The 21,154-nt window shown below is 33.6% G+C and overlaps 3 protein-coding genes across 3 annotated transcripts; all 3 read left to right on the top strand.

Annotated features, from left to right (window-relative positions):
* The first annotated feature begins 1,749 nt into the window (after positions 1-1,749).
* On the top strand, positions 1,750-4,465 carry LOC106334531 (putative U-box domain-containing protein 46). The gene is made up of 2 exons (XM_013772823.1): positions 1,750-2,580; positions 3,054-4,465. Exons 1-2 carry the CDS (start codon positions 2,284-2,286, stop codon positions 4,149-4,151), a joined length of 1,395 nt encoding a protein of 464 aa, XP_013628277.1. The 5' UTR covers positions 1,750-2,283; the 3' UTR covers positions 4,152-4,465.
* Positions 4,466-5,034: 569 nt separating this feature from the next.
* On the top strand, positions 5,035-7,039 carry LOC106333566 (putative U-box domain-containing protein 46). Its single transcript, XM_013772002.1, has 2 exons — positions 5,035-5,420; positions 5,860-7,039. The coding sequence occupies exons 1-2, from the start codon at positions 5,094-5,096 to the stop codon at positions 6,931-6,933; spliced, it is 1,401 nt and encodes a 466-aa protein (XP_013627456.1). The 5' UTR covers positions 5,035-5,093; the 3' UTR covers positions 6,934-7,039.
* A 289-nt stretch (positions 7,040-7,328) lies between these two features.
* On the top strand, positions 7,329-11,027 carry LOC106329707 (apyrase 2-like). The gene is made up of 10 exons (XM_013768368.1): positions 7,329-7,345; positions 7,569-8,247; positions 8,630-8,758; positions 8,833-8,889; positions 8,970-9,062; positions 9,298-9,503; positions 9,625-9,716; positions 9,909-10,126; positions 10,221-10,410; positions 10,692-11,027. Exons 1-10 carry the CDS (start codon positions 7,329-7,331, stop codon positions 10,802-10,804), a joined length of 1,794 nt encoding a protein of 597 aa, XP_013623822.1. The 3' UTR covers positions 10,805-11,027.
* The last annotated feature ends 10,127 nt before the right edge of the window (positions 11,028-21,154 follow it).

The raw sequence follows: 21,154 nt of genomic DNA, 5'->3' as shown, positions 1-21,154 counted from the left end.
TACACTGATTTTTAGAAATAAAACAATTGCAAATATTTATGAAATATTAATAAATATATATGAGCAAAATAAAAACGAAAAGACATAATTTTTCATCTCAATACTAATAAATACAACTTTTCATATAAAAATTAAGAAATGCAACGTTCGTATAGATGAATAGTCACATTTTTTCCAGTTTAAAGGTGGTTATTTTTAAATGATACTTATGTGAATAGTCACAACTTTCCAATTTAAATAGTCACATCTTTTCAATTTAAAGGTAGTTATTTTGAAATGATACATATATGAATAGTTACAATTTTTCATTTAAATAATTACATCTTTTTAATTTAAATACTAACTAATACACAACTCTTGAAATAAATAATAAAATGACATATCTTAATATATAATGAAAAGACACAACTTTTAACAAGAAATAAAATTCCTATAAAACACACAACTTTTCAACATTGTTTGGGTTTGCTATTATTAATTGTTTTTTTTCTTCACCATTTTATTTGATTAGCGAAAATTATGCTGGCATAGACATTGGACTATTAATAAATTTTCAAAATTTTGTTTGAAGAGTCACATCTTTTGAATTAAAAGGTTGTGTCTTTTTGTAATAATACTTATATGAAGAGTCACAAATTTTCAATATAAATGGTCACATTCTTTTAATATAAATAGTTATTTTTAAATAAAAAGACACAAATTTTAATTGTTGAAAAGACACAACCTTTCAACATAAGTGGAATTCACAACCTTTTGAATTAATAAGGATTGCTATTATTAGTAGATATCTCGATTTCGAATTAATTTATTAATTTAAATAATATAAATATTTCAAAAAATTTAATTAGAATTTTGATTATAATTATTTTAACTTTCACAAGATTTTTAATAGTTTTTAGCTTAAATTATTAATTTATTAATTTAAATAACATAACTATTTCAAACTTTCTAATTGGAATTACAATTATAATTATTTCAAAAAGTTAGGACCAATTCTTATTTTCATATGATGTAGGATGTTTTAAAATCTATAGTTTCAATTTTCTCATTCATTTCAAGTTGTCTCGATTATAATTTTTGACATCTATATTATGTACTTTTGATATTTGTTTTTTTACAGTTGAAGTTCTATGTTTTTCTTCTTTCTTTGAGTCTGAAATACTAGGACCAAATCAGTTTTGTTACATGGAATTTGGAATTATGAATTAGGTATTCCGGAATTACTTTAGTAGTTATTTCACATGTATGTTTTATTACTGTTTAATCTATAAAAAAAATATGCTTTGATATTAAATTTTGAGAATTGCATATGTAATCATGTTATGAACATGTTTTTAATAGTTTAGTTTCTAAAACAGATAAAAATAAATATATTTTTAATGAATAATTAGATTTATCATTATATAATTAACCATAAATTAATTTTAATAATAAAACTATCATTATCTATTGTTTCTTTTATTAAAATTAAACTTATGAAATATTAAGATAAGTCAATGTATATATTGATCAAGTAAACCAATGAAATATTGTTATTATCTCAATTCGTTTTAAAAAAAAATAAATTCTACAAAATTATCATCAAACTTTAGTTTTTATTTAATTTTTATTTATTTTTATTTATTTTGTTCTTATTTGGATTTTGTGTGTTTTAATGTTCTTTTGGTAAGTTAATTCATGTTTACGGTTCAAAAATACAAAGTAGATTCACAGAGACCAAAAGTTCACATTCTTATTTTACTTTATTGTGTAGAATATTTGATATGTAATTATGCTCTTAACGTCTCATAGTTTTATAGCTTTCCTTTGTGTTAAGAAGAATAAGATCGAAATAAAAATCGAAGAGAACTAAAATGATTAAAAATATAAAGAATAAGTTATCATGATGTTTAAATCATAATACATATATTACTAATTATTAGCAAAACGATCATATATGACCGCATGTGCGGACAAAACACTAGAAGGATATTTTTATAAACTCAAATCTACTTGTTACACCGGTGGCGTACGTGATTGACGTATTTATAAAATTACAGGTGGCATTATGTTAGTTTAACTCATACCTAGGTTATGAATTTGACGTGGCAGCCTATGTATTACAGGTGGCGTAGGTAACTAAAACAAAAAATTTTTAAAGGAGGCAAAAGAAAAATATACTCAAAACTGAGAAGCTAACGGTTTCTTCTTCGCTTCTCTCTCTATTGCTAACAGAAACTTCCCGCCTTCTTCTTTTTTTCCCCCAATTCTCGAGTTTCTAGGGTTTCTAGTTTCGCGCTTTCAATGGAGGAATTGACGGCAGCAAACGCCGATACTCTGAGGCTGGAGTTAAAGAAGACGATGACGGAGATACTCGACGTCGGAGGCGTAAGCGAAGATCGCAGCGAGACTGACGGAGCCTTGGTAGCAGTTGACGAGGCGGTTAGAATCCTGAATCGTCTGAGGGAAGTTGAATCGAAGATGCCGGACTCTGATACTTCTTCGTCTTCTCCGGCTTCTTTGCTCGAAGTGCCGAAAGAGTTCAAGTGTATGCTCTCGCGTACGATCATGAGCGAACCTGTCGTCATTGCTTCTGGCCAGGTTTGATTTTCCCTTTCTTTACTTTTTTTTTGTGATTCTTGCTCGGTTTTGCTAATCTTTACAGAGTTTTAGAATCATATAACAAGAAACAGAGTTACGCTTGACATTGCCAAGAAACGCAATGATTGTGTATGTTTTGTATGCGTATCGAATATATAGGAGTAGTTAGATACAGATACAAATGTGTGCTATTTGTGTAGATGTACAAGTCCCTTCTTTATATGAACAAAGCATATAACTTTGGATATACTCAACTGTTAAGAGTGCTATTTGTGTATATGAATATGTTACCTTCTTTAAAAGTAAAGTTTTGTGTCATCCAAAAAGAAACAGAGTTATGCTTGACATTTGCCAAGAAGCTAAATGAATGTATGTTTTTTTTTTTTTTTTTTGACAGCGAATGTATGTTTTTGTATTCGTATGGAAAGTGTGCTGATTATTTGCTCCTTTGTTTTTTTTTTTTTTTTTGCCAGACTTATGAAAAGAGATACATCCAACAGTGGCTGATGTATAAAGTGACATGTCCCAAGACCAAAGAAGTCCTCTCTCACCGTTTGTGGTCACCCAACCATGTGATCGCTGAGTTGATTACGCAATGGTGTCAAGTCAACAAGTACGATCTGCCAAAACCATCTGATGCACCCATTGGACTATTCCCTGATGACATTGACCTATTGCTTCACAGGATCTCCTCTCCCTCCTCAGTTGAAGACCAGACAGGAGCTGCGAACGAGCTGCGTCGTCAGACCAAGAGATTTGCCGATGTCACGGCCTTCTTTGTCGCTGAAATCCCTGATTCCATCACACGGTTGCTCACTCCGCTCTCTGCTTTGGGCGAGGCCATTGACTCGAACCCGGGCCTTCAGAAGAATATCATCACCGCATTGCTCTACATCTCGAGTCTTGAGGAGAACAAAACAGCAGTTGCTCAGCACCCTCTTGCGATCCCACTGCTTACAAAGTCACTGAAGCAGGGGACAGCTAAGACACGAAGAAACTCCGCAAATGCTTTATGGGAACTTTCAAAACTTGATTCTAACAAGATCATCATCGGGAACTTAGAGACACTGGAGGCTTTGGTACATGTTATCAAAGAGGATCATTTCACTGCCGCCATAGGTGCCGCTTATGCTGTTTTCCAACTCTGTTTCATACCGGAGAACAGGGACAAAGTCGTTTCAGAAGGTTTGGTTCCCGCGCTGATCAACAGGATTAAAGAACGAAGCTATGTGTATATCTACTTTGCTCTCTTGTCGCTTATGACTATACAAAAAGGGGTGATTGAAGAAATGGAGGATCTAGGGTTTGTCGATGATATGTGCAGTATCTTGAGGAATACGAGTTGCTCAGTGACTGAAGAGAACGGTGTATCGATCGTCCTCCTTCGCATGTGCGGTCTGAACACGGGTGACAAAGACAGAGAGAGGACTAGGCTGAAACTGATCAAAGAAGAGGAGGATAAATACTCGACATTTACAAAGTTTGCAACGCAAGGATCACAATGTGCAGTGGCAGAAGCAGAAGCGGTTTTGCAGTGGATCAAGAGGTCCGGTACAGGTGAAGAGCCATAAAGGGTGGATGAAGGGAACCACCACACTCAGGTCTTGTTGATAAATAAAACGATTAGTTTTGCAAACTGAGTCTTGGTGATGCATGTAAAAATTTTAGAAAGAGGGAAAAGTTGTATAGGTTCTGTCTGAAAACGGAAAGTGCGTAAGGAGGGCCTGACTTTGCCACTTTTAATTGACGTGTGCTGTTTCTGTTTCATATTCCGGCTAGTGAAAATCATCCGAGAGGATTGCGTGAGTCCCAAGTCATGTGGTTTTCTCGTGTATTCTTCCAAATGCTAAGCTGTGCACTGTCCCAATCATGAAACGGCAAACACTTTGACCACTCCAACCTCTTATCTATAGAGTTGTGAATTATTTTTATCAATAAGAGTTTGATGTACATAGACCATTTTTAGGCGGTCCTATACTGAATTTTATTCACATAGAATGAAGTTTTATATAAGTATCGACTTTATAAAAGACATTGTGATCACAGTCAGCGTATGATGTTTGACGTCTATTGGCTTGATTTGACAGTTACGTTACTTGTGTGCTAATATAATCAATAATTTCATATGTTATATCATGCAATCTCGTAACACCATTCCGTTAATAATTTTGTAGGCTAAAAGGTTCAACCAAAAGCACACTGCTAGAGTGTAAATCACTCACGATCTAATTTAGGAATACAGTAATAACATACAAAAATGAAATGAAATGAAATGAAAACTTAAGTTTTTGATAGGAAATAAATGATCGGAAAATCTAATTTCTTATTAACCAATCAGAAGCGAATGCGGGCATGACGTGGCAGTCTAGATATACAGGTAGCTTACGTAATTAAAAAAGGGAGGCAAATAAATTGATCGTTTCTTCGCTTCTCGATAACAGTAGTTTCCCGCTTTCATCTTTTTTCCCCAATTCTCGAGTTTCTAGGTTTTTGTGTATTCGAATCGGCGTTCAATGGAGGAATCAACGGCGGAATCGACGGCAGCAAACGCCGATACTCTGAAGGTGGAGCTAAAGAAGCTACTGATTGAGATTTTGTCCAACGGAGGAGGAGAAATTGAAGATCGCGGTGAGAGTGACGCAAGTTCTGGAGTCTTGAAAGCAATTGACGAGGCGATTAGACTCCTGAATCGTCTGAGAGAAGTTGAATCGAAGAAGCCTGAATCTGACATCCCATCTTCTTCGTCTTCTCAGTCGCCTAAGGTGGAAGTGCCGAAAGAGTTCAAATGTATACTCTCGAATGCGATCATGATCGATCCTGTAACCATCGCCTCTGGGAATGTATGGTTTTCTTCCCTTTCTTTAGAAATTTCTTTGCAATATTTGCTAATCTGAAACTGTAGCTTACGGTATATTCGCTTTTTAATGCTGTTTATGCGTATATACATTAAAGATTCATTATCATCGAAAGAAGAACAGAGTTAGGGTTGACATTGCCAAGAAACTCAATGACTGTTTTATATTTGTCTGTGTATTGAATCTGTGGTTATATGCTGAGAGTTTCTATAGAAGCAGATAGATTCAAAGACACAAGATTTCTTTGGGATCCTTGCTCGATTTTGCTAATCTCATTGCCAAGAACCTCAATGATTGTACGTGTTTAGAATCTGTGCTTATATACATGGAGATTCTAGAGGAGTAGATAGATACAGATGAAGGGTTTAAGATTGAAAGACACAAGATTTATGGTGTGTATGCTTATTTTGCTCTTTTGTTTCAGACCTATGAGAAAAGCTATATCACGGAGTTGCTGAAGCATGCACCTAAATGTCCCAAAACCAACGAAGTCCTCTCTCACTCATTGTGTACACCCAACCATTTGCTCGATGAGTTGATTACCAAGTGGTGTATAGACAATGGATATGATCGTCTAAAACCACCTCATGAAGTAGTCACTGAGCTGTCAAGAGATGGAGTAGAGTCACTGCTCCAGAGGATCTCTTCTCCCTCCTCAGATGAAGATCAGAACGAAGCTGCAAAGGAGATACGCTGCCAGACCAATAAGTTTCCCAGTGTCCGAAATCGCTTTGTTGCTCTACACCCTGGAGCTATCACCACGTTGATCCGTCCACTTTCGAATTTCATCACGAAACCGGAGCTTCGAGAGAATATCATCACAGCATTGTTCAACATCTCGATTGTTATGGAGAATAAAGAAGCAATTGCCCAAACCGATAACGTGGTCGGAGAGCTCAGATTTTCTCTGTCATGTGGGACAATGGAGTCACGAAGAAACTCTGCATCGACTTTCTTGTCACTCTTAGCTATTGATTCTAACAAGGAAATCATCGGGAGCAAACTAATGCTGATTGGTTTGGGAAGCCTTATTGGTGAGGGTGAAACGGTAACCTCCTTGGTAGCCGGTTCCGTGGTGTATCAGCTCTGTCAAGATTTAAAGTACAGGGAAATGGCGACTTCTGCGGGTGTGGTTCCGGCGCTAATGGGGAAGATCGAAGCAGGAAGCTATGCGGCTGAGTTTTTGATTGTCTTGGCATTACTTACTACATACGAGCGTGGGGTTAAAGAAATGGAGAAGCGTCCAGAGTTTATCAAACATCTGTTCAGTATCTTGAGGAAACGGAGTTGCTTAATGTCTTGCGAGAACGCTGTATTGATCGTCATTAACATGTGGAACCTGGGTAGAGTGGCAATAGTCAATGAAGAGGAGAATAAACACGCGACATTTGCAATGCTCAGGAAGGAAGAATCATCAGTGAGTCTAGCTACGAATGCAGATATGGTTTTACAGTGGCTCAAGGTATACGGTACAGGTAAAGCTCCAGCGATAGAGTGAAAAGGACTACACAAATCAGGTCTTGTTGATACATAGAAGATAGTTTTTGAAAAGTTACTCTTTGGTACATATATACAGATCCAAAATATAGAAAGTTTATAGAGATAGAAGGAAAAAGTTGTACAGTTGCTCTGGGAATGCTATATGCCTAAAGACGGCCTGAGTTTTTGCTACTCTTAGTTCATCTTAATGTTGTTATTTCTGATTCATATTCCGGCTAGTGTCACGATCAAAGATAGATAGCTTTAAAGGATTAGAGAAGCAGGGATTGTGTAGTAATAAATTTCTGGTTCAAATGCTTTTTTTTTTAACAACAATCTAGTTAATACATGCTAAACAGCTATAGACTATAGTGACCTCTATAAATTGAGCACTAGTCTATATAGTGTGTGAACATGTCTAGACTATCCAAGTATCTAAGTGTAGGGTTGTTTGGTTCGTTTAGGAAAGACTCACCATCATGACTAGTTTGAAAGAACTTGAATAATCTGAACTCGTTACAGAAAAAAAGAGAACAGTGAGAAGTATAAAGACAAAATCAAAATTTAATGAAAATCAGGGTTTTTTATGTAAATCAAGTAAACATTATAATACTTCTTTTTAACTCGCCCAGTAAAATTTCAAGTTTAACGAAGTTGTGTGGGAGTTACTATCTCTCCCGCAATCGTAAAAGCCAGTAACGTCTTTTGTCTGTATCTCTCGCTCAAATACAAATACAGATCTAGAAGAAGAAGCTTCAAGGTGAAATCGAAGCTTTTAGCTCCAGATCAATTCGCTCTTATCAACCCATCGTTCGATCTGGATCCGTTACAGGATCCGCCGCAGACCACGGCGCCCTCCGGCACCGGCAACGGTAAGATCCGCTACCGTTCGCCTTCCTCCCCCGAGCTCATGGAGTCCGGAACCGCTGCCGTTTCCTCCACCGGTCACCATTCTCCTTCTCATTCCTCCGAATCTCATCAGGGACTCCTCTCCGTCGACGGAGGGAAGACGACGGCGGCTAAGCGAGGGATCGGACGGCACGAGTCTATCGCCGACAAGATCCAACGCCATCGAGGTATCCTGCTCTTGATTTCGGTTGCGATTCTGCTTATCGGTCTCGTTCTTCTGCTAATGCCTGGGAGATCGACGTCCGACGCGGTCGTTGAAGAGTACACGGTGCTTAACCGCAAGGGAGGCCCCAACTCGAGGCCTCCGAAGAACTACGCTGTGATTTTCGATGCTGGAAGCTCTGGTAGCCGTGTTCATGTCTACTGCTTTGATCGGAATTTGGATCTTCTTCCTCTCGGGAATGAACTTGAGCTCTTCGTGCAGGTAAACAACATTGGTTCCATCTCACTCTCATAATCGATGCTTAACCGTTTAGAGAATGTTCTTAATCGATGCGTGTAGATCTTGTGACGTTAGCTTGATTCAGTTTGTTATGGTGATTCGTGGTACATTTGTGTTGTTTAAGTTGACATACATGTTCATCAGTCTGTGGAAGACTTAAGGTGATTCGTGGTACATTTGATTTCAGCTAAAACTAGTAGGAGAATGCACTGCTTTATAGATCTCTTGACGTTAGCTTGATTCAGTTTCTTATGGTGAATTCGTGGTACATTTGTGATGTTTAAGTTGATATGATTGCCAGTGTGTGAGAAGACTTATGCTTGTTGGAGATTTGGGTCTAAACTGTTCGCTGATTTGATTTCAGCTAAAACCGGGCTTGAGCGCATATCCTACTGATCCTCGACAAGCGGCTAACTCTTTGGTGTCTCTTCTTGACAAAGCAGAAGCTTCTGTTCCTCGCGAGTTGCGTCCTAAGACACCTGTCAGAGTTGGGGTATGGAGACGAGTAGCTAGCTATTCATATACTTGTTGTTGATTTTGTGAGTTATGTGAAATGTTTGTGATTAGGCAACTGCAGGTTTGAGGACGCTGGGTCATGAAGCATCTGAGAACATTTTGCAAGCGGTAGTTTTGTTTTCCTATGCTTTCATGCACGTTTTCCTGCTCGCTTAGCTCTTATACTTTATTGTAATTTTGTTTTTAAGGTTAAGGAACTCTTGAGAGATAGAAGCATGCTGAAAACTGAGGCAAATGCTGTTACTGTGCTGGATGGTACCCAGGAAGGTGCTTACCAGTGGGTAAGTTGTCCAACATATGTTTGTGTCTTACAGGAAGTCATGTTGCTGTACTTTCTTATGTGTCTGCGTGTATGCCTTTAATCTTATCGTGAAGACTGTTATCCTTTCTAGTTTCTTAATCAAGCAGAAGAGTTCAATTTTACTAGTTTCTTAATTATTGAACAAGAACTGTTCAATTTGCACTATGGCAACTGTGATATTTTGAAGTCTAGTGTAACGGGATTCGACTTTGCAGGTGACAATAAACTACTTGCTAAGGAACCTGGGAAAACCATACTCAGATACGGTTGGAGTGGTTGATCTTGGAGGGGGTTCGGTACAAATGGCATATGCTATATCCGAGGAAGATGCTGCAACTGCACCAAAGCCATTAGAAGGAGAGGATTCTTATGTTAGAGAAATGTATCTGAAGGGACGGAAGTACTTCCTTTATGTTCACAGGTTCATCAGCTGTTATGATTTCATGTTTCTTCAAGTTTCTTCTTCCATACATGCCAGCCACCCGATTTGTTCATATTGTTAAATTTAATGTGAGATGCTATTTGCCTCATGTTGCTTGTAGTTACCTACATTACGGATTACTAGCCGCCAGAGCAGAGATCTTGAAAGTTTCTGAAGATTCAAACAATCCCTGCATCGTGGCAGGCTATGATGGTGAGAAGTATTCTTTTATTATGAAAGCTGTTTCTTTCCAGCTAGACTTCTTTGCATTTATCCTATCGTATGACACATGATTTCATTATTGCCGTTATCTTTGCCATTCTTTAGCTAGAACTCTCTGAACATGCAATTACTACTCCTAGCAGATTGAATCCATTTCTTCTCTGACATATTGTATCACTGTAGGCACTTACAAGTATGGAGGAGATGGGTTTAAAGCCGCTGCTGTGCAATCTGGCGCGAGTCTCAATGAGTGCAGGAGGTTAACCGTCAACGCACTCAAAGTGAATGATACACTATGTACACACATGAAATGCACATTTGGTGGAGTATGGAATGGTGGTCGAGGTGGTGGGCAAAAGAACATGTTCGTTGCTTCCTTTTTCTTCGATCGTGCTGCTGAGGTAAACCAACAAAAGACACCTCCACTTTTCTTTCTTTAAAACCCCATTTACACACAACGTGTTGTCGGGACAATGGGCTTGATTACGTGCACAGGCTGGATTCGTAGACCCCAAGCAACCTGTTGCTACAGTTCGTCCAATAGACTTTGAGAAAGCAGCAAAGAAAGCTTGTAGTATGAAGATGGATGAGGGAAAATCGAAGTTCCCGCGTGTGGAGGAAGATAATTTCCCTTACTTGTGCATGGATCTCGTTTACCAATATACTCTGCTCGTTGATGGATTCGGTAAGTATCTCACTTTCGTCCCTTTACAACATTGGTCACAAATTATCTGTAGGCTTAGGATATATATAACTAAAAAAACACTAAACAGTATGTGTATATAAGAGTGGAGAAGTGTTAGACTGAGATTGTATGATGAATGTCATAAACGTATACCTTTGATAAACTTAAGTTTAGGATAACGATCTGGTCGTCTAATCCATGTTCAAAGTTTTTATTTTTGTAATTTTCTTTTGTGTTTATTCATTTGTCAACTTTTTTGTTTGGGCATGAAATAAAAATAGGATTGGAGCCATCACAGACGATAACATTAGTGAAGAAGGTGAAATACGGAGAGCACGCAGTGGAAGCTGCGTGGCCATTGGGTAGCGCCATTGAGGCTGTATCCTCACCGTGACGGGCATTTTTTGGAACTACACAGAACTTTATTCTCTCGTAAACATTTTTTTCATCTATCTCGAAATTTTATCATATATGCTTTTTAGAGAAATGGTTTTGTCACTTGTATATCTATCTACCTTCTACAGATCTTTGATTATTTTATTTTTGTAAACTATAGAACGTACTTGTCCCGGGGGTTGTTATAATTTTATGAAATGATTGCAACATTTTCTAATCTTTTTCTGTTTCCCGCATTTTATCATTAATTTGCCTTTCCAATTTGGCAGAACTCATTAGTCTATAGATTCATTTTTTTTTTTAAATATACCTAGCATTTTGGCATTCAGTCGATTATGATGTTTCAGTTGATACTTTGATAATTTTTTAAAAAAATTCTTGCAATGGCACTTGTATTTTTGTAGTATATTTGAATTATATATTTTAGAAAGTGATTTAATCAATTTGACCAAAATTAGTAATTTAAGGAACGATGCCAAATGTTACATAGAAAATAAATAATCTGATTTGTTTAATGTGTCATTGTGGTGTTTCGTTAATCCACGTGGGGATTGACGTCCAATTAAAGTCTGTTACTCATGTCCCTAGATGTAGGCAATTACTTGCACACAACAAATGGTGAATCATCATTCTATCTGGCCCACCTTTTTTATAAAAATAATTACTTATTATATAAATATAAATATATAAATATAAATATATATATATATATATATTTTTTTGTAACTTACTTATTATATAAATATTGACAAAAGCTTAGTGTAATATAAATATTAACAAAAGCTTAGTGAAAAATATATATTGTGTTTGGAAGTAAATCTGTATAGAAAAAAAAACCGACACTTTTGAGGTATTTTAAAAGAAATATGAAACTACAAAACATTATAAAGTGTCTAACCATCAAATAGGTAACTGAGATAAATAAATTAAAGCCTAATTTTAGTATCTAAAAAATTAAGGGTTACGATTAATTAAGTTTTTGGGATTCATAATTTAATTTTCTATGTTTTGCTATAAAGAAACATTGAAGAATAAGTTACACTGTACGCATTATGAATTATAATCGAATCGTATTAACAACTGTTACAGAAAGATTGCCAGCCAAAGCTTATAGCTCATGTGGCTAGAGCTCCACCATATTCATTAGATTAAAGTCAAGAGGAAAACAATCTTCAAATTAAATATTCATGGTTTCCTCAAAATAAAACACTTGAGCTGATTAATTAATACATCTGTAAGTCTAAATTTTGATTCATATGATAAACATAGCTCGTTAGAACTAATGTGAAATATTGCTTCACAGAGATATATAGAGTTAAAAGTTTTAGAACAAAAGGAGGCGTATTTGCTTCATCACTGAAGTTTAAGAGTTTTCATGAATAAGGATTTCCTTTTTTTACTGGTTGAAAAAAAAATTGATTTGGAAAACGATAGAAAATTTTTCAATTATTTTATTTTCCCTTTTCTACTTTTTGGCCGCATTTTTTACTTCTTTTGAATCTTACATAAAATGAACTAATTATTATAATAGCTCGGCACGTAGTGCTCGAAAACAACCGTTTTTCGTCGTACACATGGATGCAGAGTTACCATCTTGGTTTACAGAGTTTACATGAGTCTGTGAATGTTTGCTGTCAAAAAGAAAAATTTATAATATGATGTTTCCTGGTAGATCATTTGATACTCCATATTTTGTTGGGATTCAAAAAATACATGTATGATCAACATCTAGGAAAAGGGGGATAATTTTAAGCTTCATAGTGAAGTTAAGTTTCATTTTTCAATGAATTATTGGGAATCATTTGAATTTTTATAAATAGAATAAAGCAAACCCAATAATACTAATTTGTCCACAAAAATGAGGACATCTGACACATTTATTTTCAAAGGAGAATCGTATGTGGTTACTTTCAGAAATGGAAAAGACTACTCCTCGATGACTTATCATCAATCTCAATTTTTTTCACTAGTTTGATTATGGAGACTAAAACCTTTCGGATTAATCTAATACTGAAGAAAATATTGTTTTGTAGTTATAATTTAATTGACGTACTAGAAAAGATTGAAGTAATTGATCTTAAGTTTAAGATATGCGATGCAATAGCCAATATGTGAACGACATTGGCCATCGCCTTAAACTCGGGAATATGTTAATACTAGTATGTTTGAACCCGTGCTACGCACGAGGTACTCTTTTTAGTGTTTAATTAAATTAAAATGTTATTTCTTTTATCCATGATTAGTAACAAAAGTCTTTCTTTAGTTAAAAGCTTCAACTTAACTGTGTTGTTACAAAAATATGTTTACTTTTATTCTACATAAAAGTAAATTTGAATAATTAGAAAAAATTAGATTTTAATTAGGAAAAAATTAATTGATGATAACATGACATTAATTTAGTTTATCACAATTTAGTAAAATATAGTTAAAGAAATATTGCACAATTTAGAAATTATACTTAGTTGATCGATATATGAGATAGATTGATAGTATACTAATAATTTAATATATGAACATATTTAACTAATAACTTATTTTATTTTTACTTTATTTTACCAAATTTAAAATTTCCTCAAGAATATACATCAGGTACACGAAGCCTGTGATATGTTTATATTAAATACTTTTAATAATAGTCATTCGAGGCTTGCACAAATTCGATATTAACAATTTGGTCAAACATATAACAAAATTTTGATATTAAAAGGTTATGCATCTAACCTGTTAACCAAACTATGAACAATTCGACGTAAAAAAAAAAAAACAAACTATGAACAATTATAAGAGTCTCTGGTATCTTGGAGTTTCCCTTCTTCTTCAATCATCATCATAGAATATAGTTTGTTTTATGCAGACAATCTTCTTGTAAGTTTGAAGTCTCTTCTTCTCATTGTCTCACTCTTCTTTGTTACAATCGATATGAAACATAGACCTAAGTTTTCATTGACCAGCTTTGGTTCGAAGAAAACTCGTTATGTGAAGACGTGGTAACAACGACTCCTCTGCAAAAAAAAAGTAAAAAGAATTCAAAATTGCATAACAAAATAATAATTAAATGATGAGGCTCAAAAATTTATTACTTACTCATTTGCTAAACAACTATAGGAACTCGTCTGCACCACCAATGTACACCAGCAAATTTCCAGAAGCCATCTATAACTTCGCTTCTTCCTCAACTTCAAAAAATTTCTTTTGGTTAGAAAAATCAAAGGGATTTCTTAAAAAAAGATAATTATAGGAAAGACACAAGCATCGGTTGTGGAAGAAAGTAAACTATTTGGAAAAAAAAATTGTAAACAAATTTGTTATCTGAATGATTGTAGTGTTCGTTTAAAGTTGATTTAGTAGGGAGTTGAGATCGTGTTGTAGTGGTTGAGACAATTAAAACTGTTTTTGCTTTTTTTTTATTTTACGTGGAGAATAAATGAACTGTTTTAATTTTTCTGGTCGAATTGTTGAAAAATAGAAATGAAAAGAATAATTTAATTGTTTTTATTTTTTATTTTGTAAAGCTTTGCAAAGTGTCATATTTTTATTTGTTAGTCGACTTGTGTTTTAGTATATAAATGATATTTTGTAAAGAAACTTGCTCATGGATCGTTCAAGTTTTATGTTCAGACAGACTAAGTGACAGAATTTTTATTTGTTATAATTTTTTGGTTGATATGATATATAAGTTGATTACTGGAGTGCTTTTTGAAAAATAGCAAAATGAGTCTGAACCTATCTGGTAAGGTGAAGTTCGGAGAACACGCATGAATAAGTATCATGCTTTGATTGGTGAGCTATATAATTTTCCGGATGTGACACTTACTTATGACCCATGCATTATCTATAATTCAACTGTGGCAAATTTTTTTTTTTTTTTGAACTAAACTGTGGGAATATTATTATCCTTTGTTTACTCGTTTTGTTTACCATATATGTACGTATATCATTTGTTGTAGTAAGACTTAATTTCCAAAGCAGCAATGTTTAATGTTAATAGATTGTATACGTTTATCCACATATATGTGAGTGCGTGTGACGTTTAGAAAATCCATGTATAGTTTGTCTTGTAATTAGGGAGCAATTACACCGAAGAATGGATTAGTCGTTTTCTAATTTGTCGATTTCAAATTAATTTGAGTCGCAAGACCTGGATTTAGCTAATAAAGAAAATGATAAAAATTGAAAATTAAATTTTAATACTCCTCATAGTAAGTTTTAAATACGAATGAAATCAATTGAATAGTGTTAATTTACTTTGCAAACTATTTTATTTATGCCATAATCTTTGTAACTCGTTTACATTATATTAGAAAATCGTATTTTACACATACATACATATAGAAAATATACACAAAACGTATTTATCAGAATTTACATGGCAACAGGACCGACCCTGGGTCATGCTAGGTGAAATATTTGCAACATGTTTCCAAATTTTTTTTAAAAAAATTACATACAATTCCTAAAAACAATTTAGGCTCCTAAATTTGTAAAAATGAAAATTTACATTGAAACAGTCACAACCACAGGTCCCCAAAATCTCAGGGCCGGCCATGTATGGCAAATACACATAAATCATTAACATAGATAATTTGGTCGTGCGCTAATTATGTGGCTAAGAAACTAGAAAAAAAAGATCACGAGGTGTTAACCCTTTCTAGTTTCTAGGTACGTACGAAGATCCCCAAGGCAAAATCATATGTTGTTGTTAGCACGTATAAACGCATAGTTTAATCAGCTACGTATATACGTGTTTAGGATATAATGAATACACGTAAATATGTAGTTCCCCCAAGCATATTCTAATCATCTTTATCGACTACTAATAGATACCATGCGTATGTAATCGTTTTGGATAATATTATCGACATGATTTTAGTTGTAACTCAATCAATACATGCAACATGATATTATCCAAGATGTTTTAGTATATATATTTACATTTTTTTACCAAAAAAAAATATTTTAGTATATATATGTATATATGTATACGTAAAAATATGGAGATGTGAAAAAAAAAATGGAGATGTGGAACAATAGAACAAGCCACTATCTGATTCCTTTAATGAAATATTATCTGTTGCCTAAAAAAGAACATGTATGCAGAATGGTCTAGTCGGCTAATTGGCTTTTAAACTTTACAAATCAAAATTTAAAACCAGTTAATAAGATAAGATAACCTCTAATTGTATGTTAAATAATCGATTAAGAACATTATCTTTTTCTCTTTCAAATGACGTACGACGGCGCATCATATTTAATGGTTTAGTGCATATACAGATGGTAGTAGTAAAACATACTCAAATGATCAAAATATAACTGTCAACATATGTAGATTTGATACATAGTTGATTAAATATATTTTCATCCGCATTTATTTAGTTAAATATGTACGTGCTCTCTTCCTATCACTTTAAACGTGTTAAAAAATATGATGGGCAGTTGTATGTCATTTGCTGCCAAAAAAAAAACGCGTTAAGTAATAGAATAGCCGTTTACTACAAAGAAAAACATGTTAAAAAAAATATTTTTGTTACAAAATAATCGATGTTTTCACTATTTTAAATTTAATTTGACTTCGAATTTTGTGATTAATTACAAAATAGTATCTTTTTACTTATTGATTGAACTAAATTATTTAATGATATTTTATATAACCAAAATAAGTTGTATAAAATTTTGTATTATCTTAGTTCATGTGCAAAAACCTTAAACATCACTTATACTGAAACAAAGAGAGTATAAATGTACATCGTGTCTTGTGAATATTCAAATCTTAACTAAAAGATACTTTACATATCATTTTAAGTGATTTTAAGGTTTTTCCATAAAGATTAAGAAAATACAAATTTCTATGTAATTTATCTTGGTTATATAAAAATTACATTAAATAAAATTAGTTCAACCAATAACAAAAATATAGTATTTTATAACTGGTCAGAAATTTCAAATAACATTAAACTTTCTCTATATATACATAAATTTTTGTTATTAATTAGCACTAATTTTTTTTACCAAAATGTATACATTAATATCATCTTTGAATATATATATACACACTTTTTATTAAATTTTTCAATAATTCATACACACATGACAATAGAAAATAAATATTCAATAATTATTTACATGGTAACTATCTTAATCTCTAAATATATTTGAATTTGTTAGTTTTATTGTTTTCGATATCATTTTATCAAATCAAATGGTTATACTAGTATACAGATAATTAAAACCAAATTTCAGTATATAGTCGACAAAAATCAACTGCCTTGTATTAGTTTATACCAATCACAGAAATAATAAACAAGTAAATCGTATATATAAAACTTTTTGTTCAATATGACTTTTCTATACTGTACATATTAATAAATTAGATTCATACCAACTAGGCAACAATAACAATAGCATCGATCCTAACTTCTTGTCGCTGCAACATACATATCTGCGGTCTGTCCTAGACTACGAAACAAACAATTTAGGTCTATATTTTATTTAAACTTTCGGATTATTGTTATAATAAGTTCGTCAATTTGATCCACAAGTCTATATATAAACATTTCTTATAAACTAGTGAGATTAGCTTCTAAGATATCCAATATATATAAAAATTGTATATCTATACACATACAGATGCCTCAGAATTAGTGATGGTGGCCATGACTTTGAGCAATGTTGAATGACATCATATTCATCATACATGTGCGACATCATTATACCAACCTTAGAAATAGGAAGGATCATATGTATTATATATGTATATCGCGTACGGAATATTTACAATATGATATGTTTATATTTTTTAAAATGTATGTTTATATTCTTATACTATTTACATATCATTGAAAAACTAAAAGATAATATCTACTTGACAGTATTGGTTTACCTTTATATTTAGTGTATGTAGATCTGATTTTTTTGTTTTACATTTAAAATTTTAGGTAATTACCTTCTCCCCCAGTACATGTGACTTTCTAAACCGAGCAGAGCAGCGAGCAACACATACAATACATAATAATTCATGAGCATAATATATATACACATTGTAAATCATAAACATAAGAAACAATAAGTTAAAAAAAGGCTCAATGACGTCGATATACAAAATAAAGATGGAAATTGCAGAACCATGCATAGATTTATTGAATTTGCAAGATTGGTAGGAGAGATGAGGGTAAAATGACAAACTTGTCCTTGCAGTGTACATATACTGCTAAAAGGTTAATAGAAATTAGTTTTGTAAAAAAACTATGGCCCACCTTTATGTCAGTAAATTGTCAGAGCAGTGTTTTTTACAAAAGAAAACAAACAATTCAAACCTAAAACAAAAGGGCAGCGGAAATGCACGGTCTTTCAATTTTTAATGGGACATAAGAAATTAAAAATGAAATTTGTTTTTGTTAGGCTATGAATTGTTGGTAAATATATCTGGTTATTGACAAGGTTACAAAGCAAGTGTTGTTGATAAACAAATTTTTAGGTCCAGTTAAAATGAACAAACGTTAGAAGTTAGATAACATTCATAATGATAGATAGAAGTTTAGTTTATTACAAAAGAGGAAAAATTCTTATTAATTAACTTGTAAGAATTTTAATCAAACCAAATTAATCTATTGACAAGGGAGTAATACTTGGTGGATTCAGGTTGCTTTCTGGTAACAAATTTGCTAGTTATGTGAAGATAAAGTTTTTGAGACTCGATAATATATTTAATACATAGATAATCCGGCTTTTGATAGTAGTAACGAGAAAATGGTTGTATTTGTATGAATGCATAATATAATCAGATAACATATCATATATTCGAGTTGAGGTAATGAAAGAAATTGAATAATTGTATATGTGAGTATAACCGGATATAACAAAGTTAATCTCGGATACAACATGTAAGATATGTGTGTAATCGGTTATTTTGCTTTAAAACCGGGTCTGTATCAAGATATACTTAAATTGTAGCCAGATATGTTTTACTGGAAAGGTACTCATTGGTAGTGTGAGTACACGCGCGTGCTCGAGGAAGAGAATAGTGAAGGGGTAGATGGTGATCCCAACGCCTAAATTTTTCGTGCTTAAGGCAAGAACAATCAGCAAGAAACCTTAATCAAAACCACTAACAAAACTCAACATCCGCCGTTCTTGCTATCTTCATGGTTGTCACCGTCGGTCATATTCTCTAATGTTAAGCCATTGTTGTCACCGTCGGTCATAAACATTAAAAACCTGATATATTAGAAACTGTTAACCGGATATAAACGTTTATAACCTGATACATTCACTTCATCGAATGGCTTTTAGTATATAGATTATTTTACGAAACCAGATTTGCCTAGTTGTAACCAGTTTTATAATTATCTATCTTGTTGGGATATTATTGAAAGTATGTAAACACTGTTTTCTTATGAATGAATCATCGAGGATGGGTTTAGTTGGATCACAAGCAATCTTGGATGGCCAGAGGAGAGCTGAGGACACTTTTGTGGGATTGGGAAACTCTACTCAATCTCGTAATTTGACACTGGGTGTTCCTAACACTGAATCGATAAGCGTAGGTGGATCATAACAAATACCTTGACTTTCTTGAGCAAATCACAACCAGTCATGCCCGACATACAATAATCTGTAATGGTAAAATTCACTTCTACTTCATGTCCAAAGCCAAAAATAATCAATAAAACTTAGCACTGAAGTGATATTTTTAAAAGAGAAGAGGCAAACTTTTCAAACCTGAGGAGATGAAGAAAGAGCGATTGAGTCGTTACTCTCAATACCTTGTCTTAAACCCAAAAACTCTAAAGCCTTATAGCCTGAATCAACAGTTGTTACTGTAAGCACCAAAAAAACATAAAAGCTTAGATCTTTCTACTATTCTTACAAGCTATAAAGACTTATTCATGTTTTTTATTACCTTGACAAGAATTTTTTTTTGAAGCAATCTCTCTATGAGTTTCTAATCAAATAAACTATCATCAACAACTAAAACATGAAACTTCCAACCCGCTGCTGCAATACGCATTGCAGAAAAGAATTGAAGATGATCTAATCTTAAAATCAACGAACCCATGTAAAGTCTATGACTTTTTTTTTTCTTTTCTTCACTAGAAAGACTCAATTCTTTTGGTTGGGAATGTTACTATTTTAATATCATTTCACGATGTGAGGAATACACCATCTCAAGATCCAAGAGATAAACTATCTTTAGAGGAGAATAAAAGCTTTAAAAAATAGAAAAAATGAGATGAGGTTTTTATTTTATGTGTTTTTTGCATTTAAGTGATAATGATGTTCGGTTCAATTTCTGTTTAATTATTTCAAAAACTGCTTGGAGGATAAAGGTAGGAGTTGTGTCAGACCTATGTCGGAGAACTTCGGTAGGGTTATTGTTGGGATTATGGAAATTGTACCGTCGCATAGCCATTTAGCTAATTATACTTCTTATTTTTGTTATCTAATGCAAATTCCCTAAAAAAAAACATAAGAAACAAAAAAACAAGAAATAAATCGTAAACTAAAAAAGAGAGAACTGATGCTTTCTCAAATTCTAATCGGCTTGTGTGGGTCCACGTGGCCCATTAAGATTCGTCGAAAGAGAGAGTGATGACGTAAAAGTTGACGTCAGAGATCCCTCAGCCAATGGTGTGGCTCCTTCGCTTTGCAGTCTCGTCTTCGGTAGCAAAAGTCAACCTTCATCCACAAATTCCACATACATTTTATAAACATCCTTCCACAGGGTCCTCACGTATAAGAAATTAAATAAAAATTATAAAATATAGTGTTAGATTGGTTTATTTATTTTAATCCCCGATTTCGTTCGGGCAAATCTCCAAAATAGCACATTTCTAAGTTTATATCACAAAAATAACACTCAAAAACTAAAATGACTAAAATAACACCTTTTTAAGTTTATCCTTTGAAAATTTTAATTTTTTTATTTTTCAAAATTTGAAATTTTATCCCCAAAACCTCATTTCTCAACTCTAAACCCTAAACCCTAAACCATAAACCCTAAACCCTAAAATCTAAACCCTAAACCCTAAACTCTAAACCCTAAACCCTAAACCCTAAACCCTAAACCCTAAACCCTAAACCCTAAACCCTAAACCCTAAACCCTAAACCCTAAACCCTAAACCCTAAACCCTAAACCCTAAACCCTAAACCCTAAACCCTAAACCCTAAACCCTAAACCCTAAACCCTAAACCCTAAACCCTAAACCCTAAACCCTAAACCCTAAACCCTAAACCCTAAACCCTAAACCCTAAACCCTAAACCCTAAACCCTAAACCCTAAACCCTAAACCCTAAACCCTAAACCCTAAACCCTAAACCCTAAACCCTAAACCCTAAACCCTAAACCCTAAA

Source organism: Brassica oleracea, chromosome C3 (assembly GCF_000695525.1).
Source record: "Brassica oleracea var. oleracea cultivar TO1000 chromosome C3, BOL, whole genome shotgun sequence".
Classification (NCBI taxonomy): domain Eukaryota; kingdom Viridiplantae; phylum Streptophyta; class Magnoliopsida; order Brassicales; family Brassicaceae; genus Brassica; species Brassica oleracea.
The sequence above is the reverse complement of the archived record's forward strand: the minus strand, read 5'-3'. Positions and strand labels throughout refer to the sequence as shown.

Coding starts and splice junctions, on each gene's coding strand:
- LOC106334531 (XM_013772823.1), top strand. CDS start 2,284: ATGGAGGAATTGACGGCAGCAAACGCCGATACTCTGAGGCTGGAGTTA. Junction 2,581..3,053: donor TCGTCATTGCTTCTGGCCAG/GTTTGATTTTCC, acceptor TTTTTTTGCCAG/ACTTATGAAAAGAGATACAT.
- LOC106333566 (XM_013772002.1), top strand. CDS start 5,094: ATGGAGGAATCAACGGCGGAATCGACGGCAGCAAACGCCGATACTCTG. Junction 5,421..5,859: donor TAACCATCGCCTCTGGGAAT/GTATGGTTTTCT, acceptor CTTTTGTTTCAG/ACCTATGAGAAAAGCTATAT.
- LOC106329707 (XM_013768368.1), top strand. Junction 8,759..8,832: donor AGACACCTGTCAGAGTTGGG/GTATGGAGACGA, acceptor GTTTGTGATTAG/GCAACTGCAGGTTTGAGGAC. Junction 10,127..10,220: donor TCTTCGATCGTGCTGCTGAG/GTAAACCAACAA, acceptor TTACGTGCACAG/GCTGGATTCGTAGACCCCAA.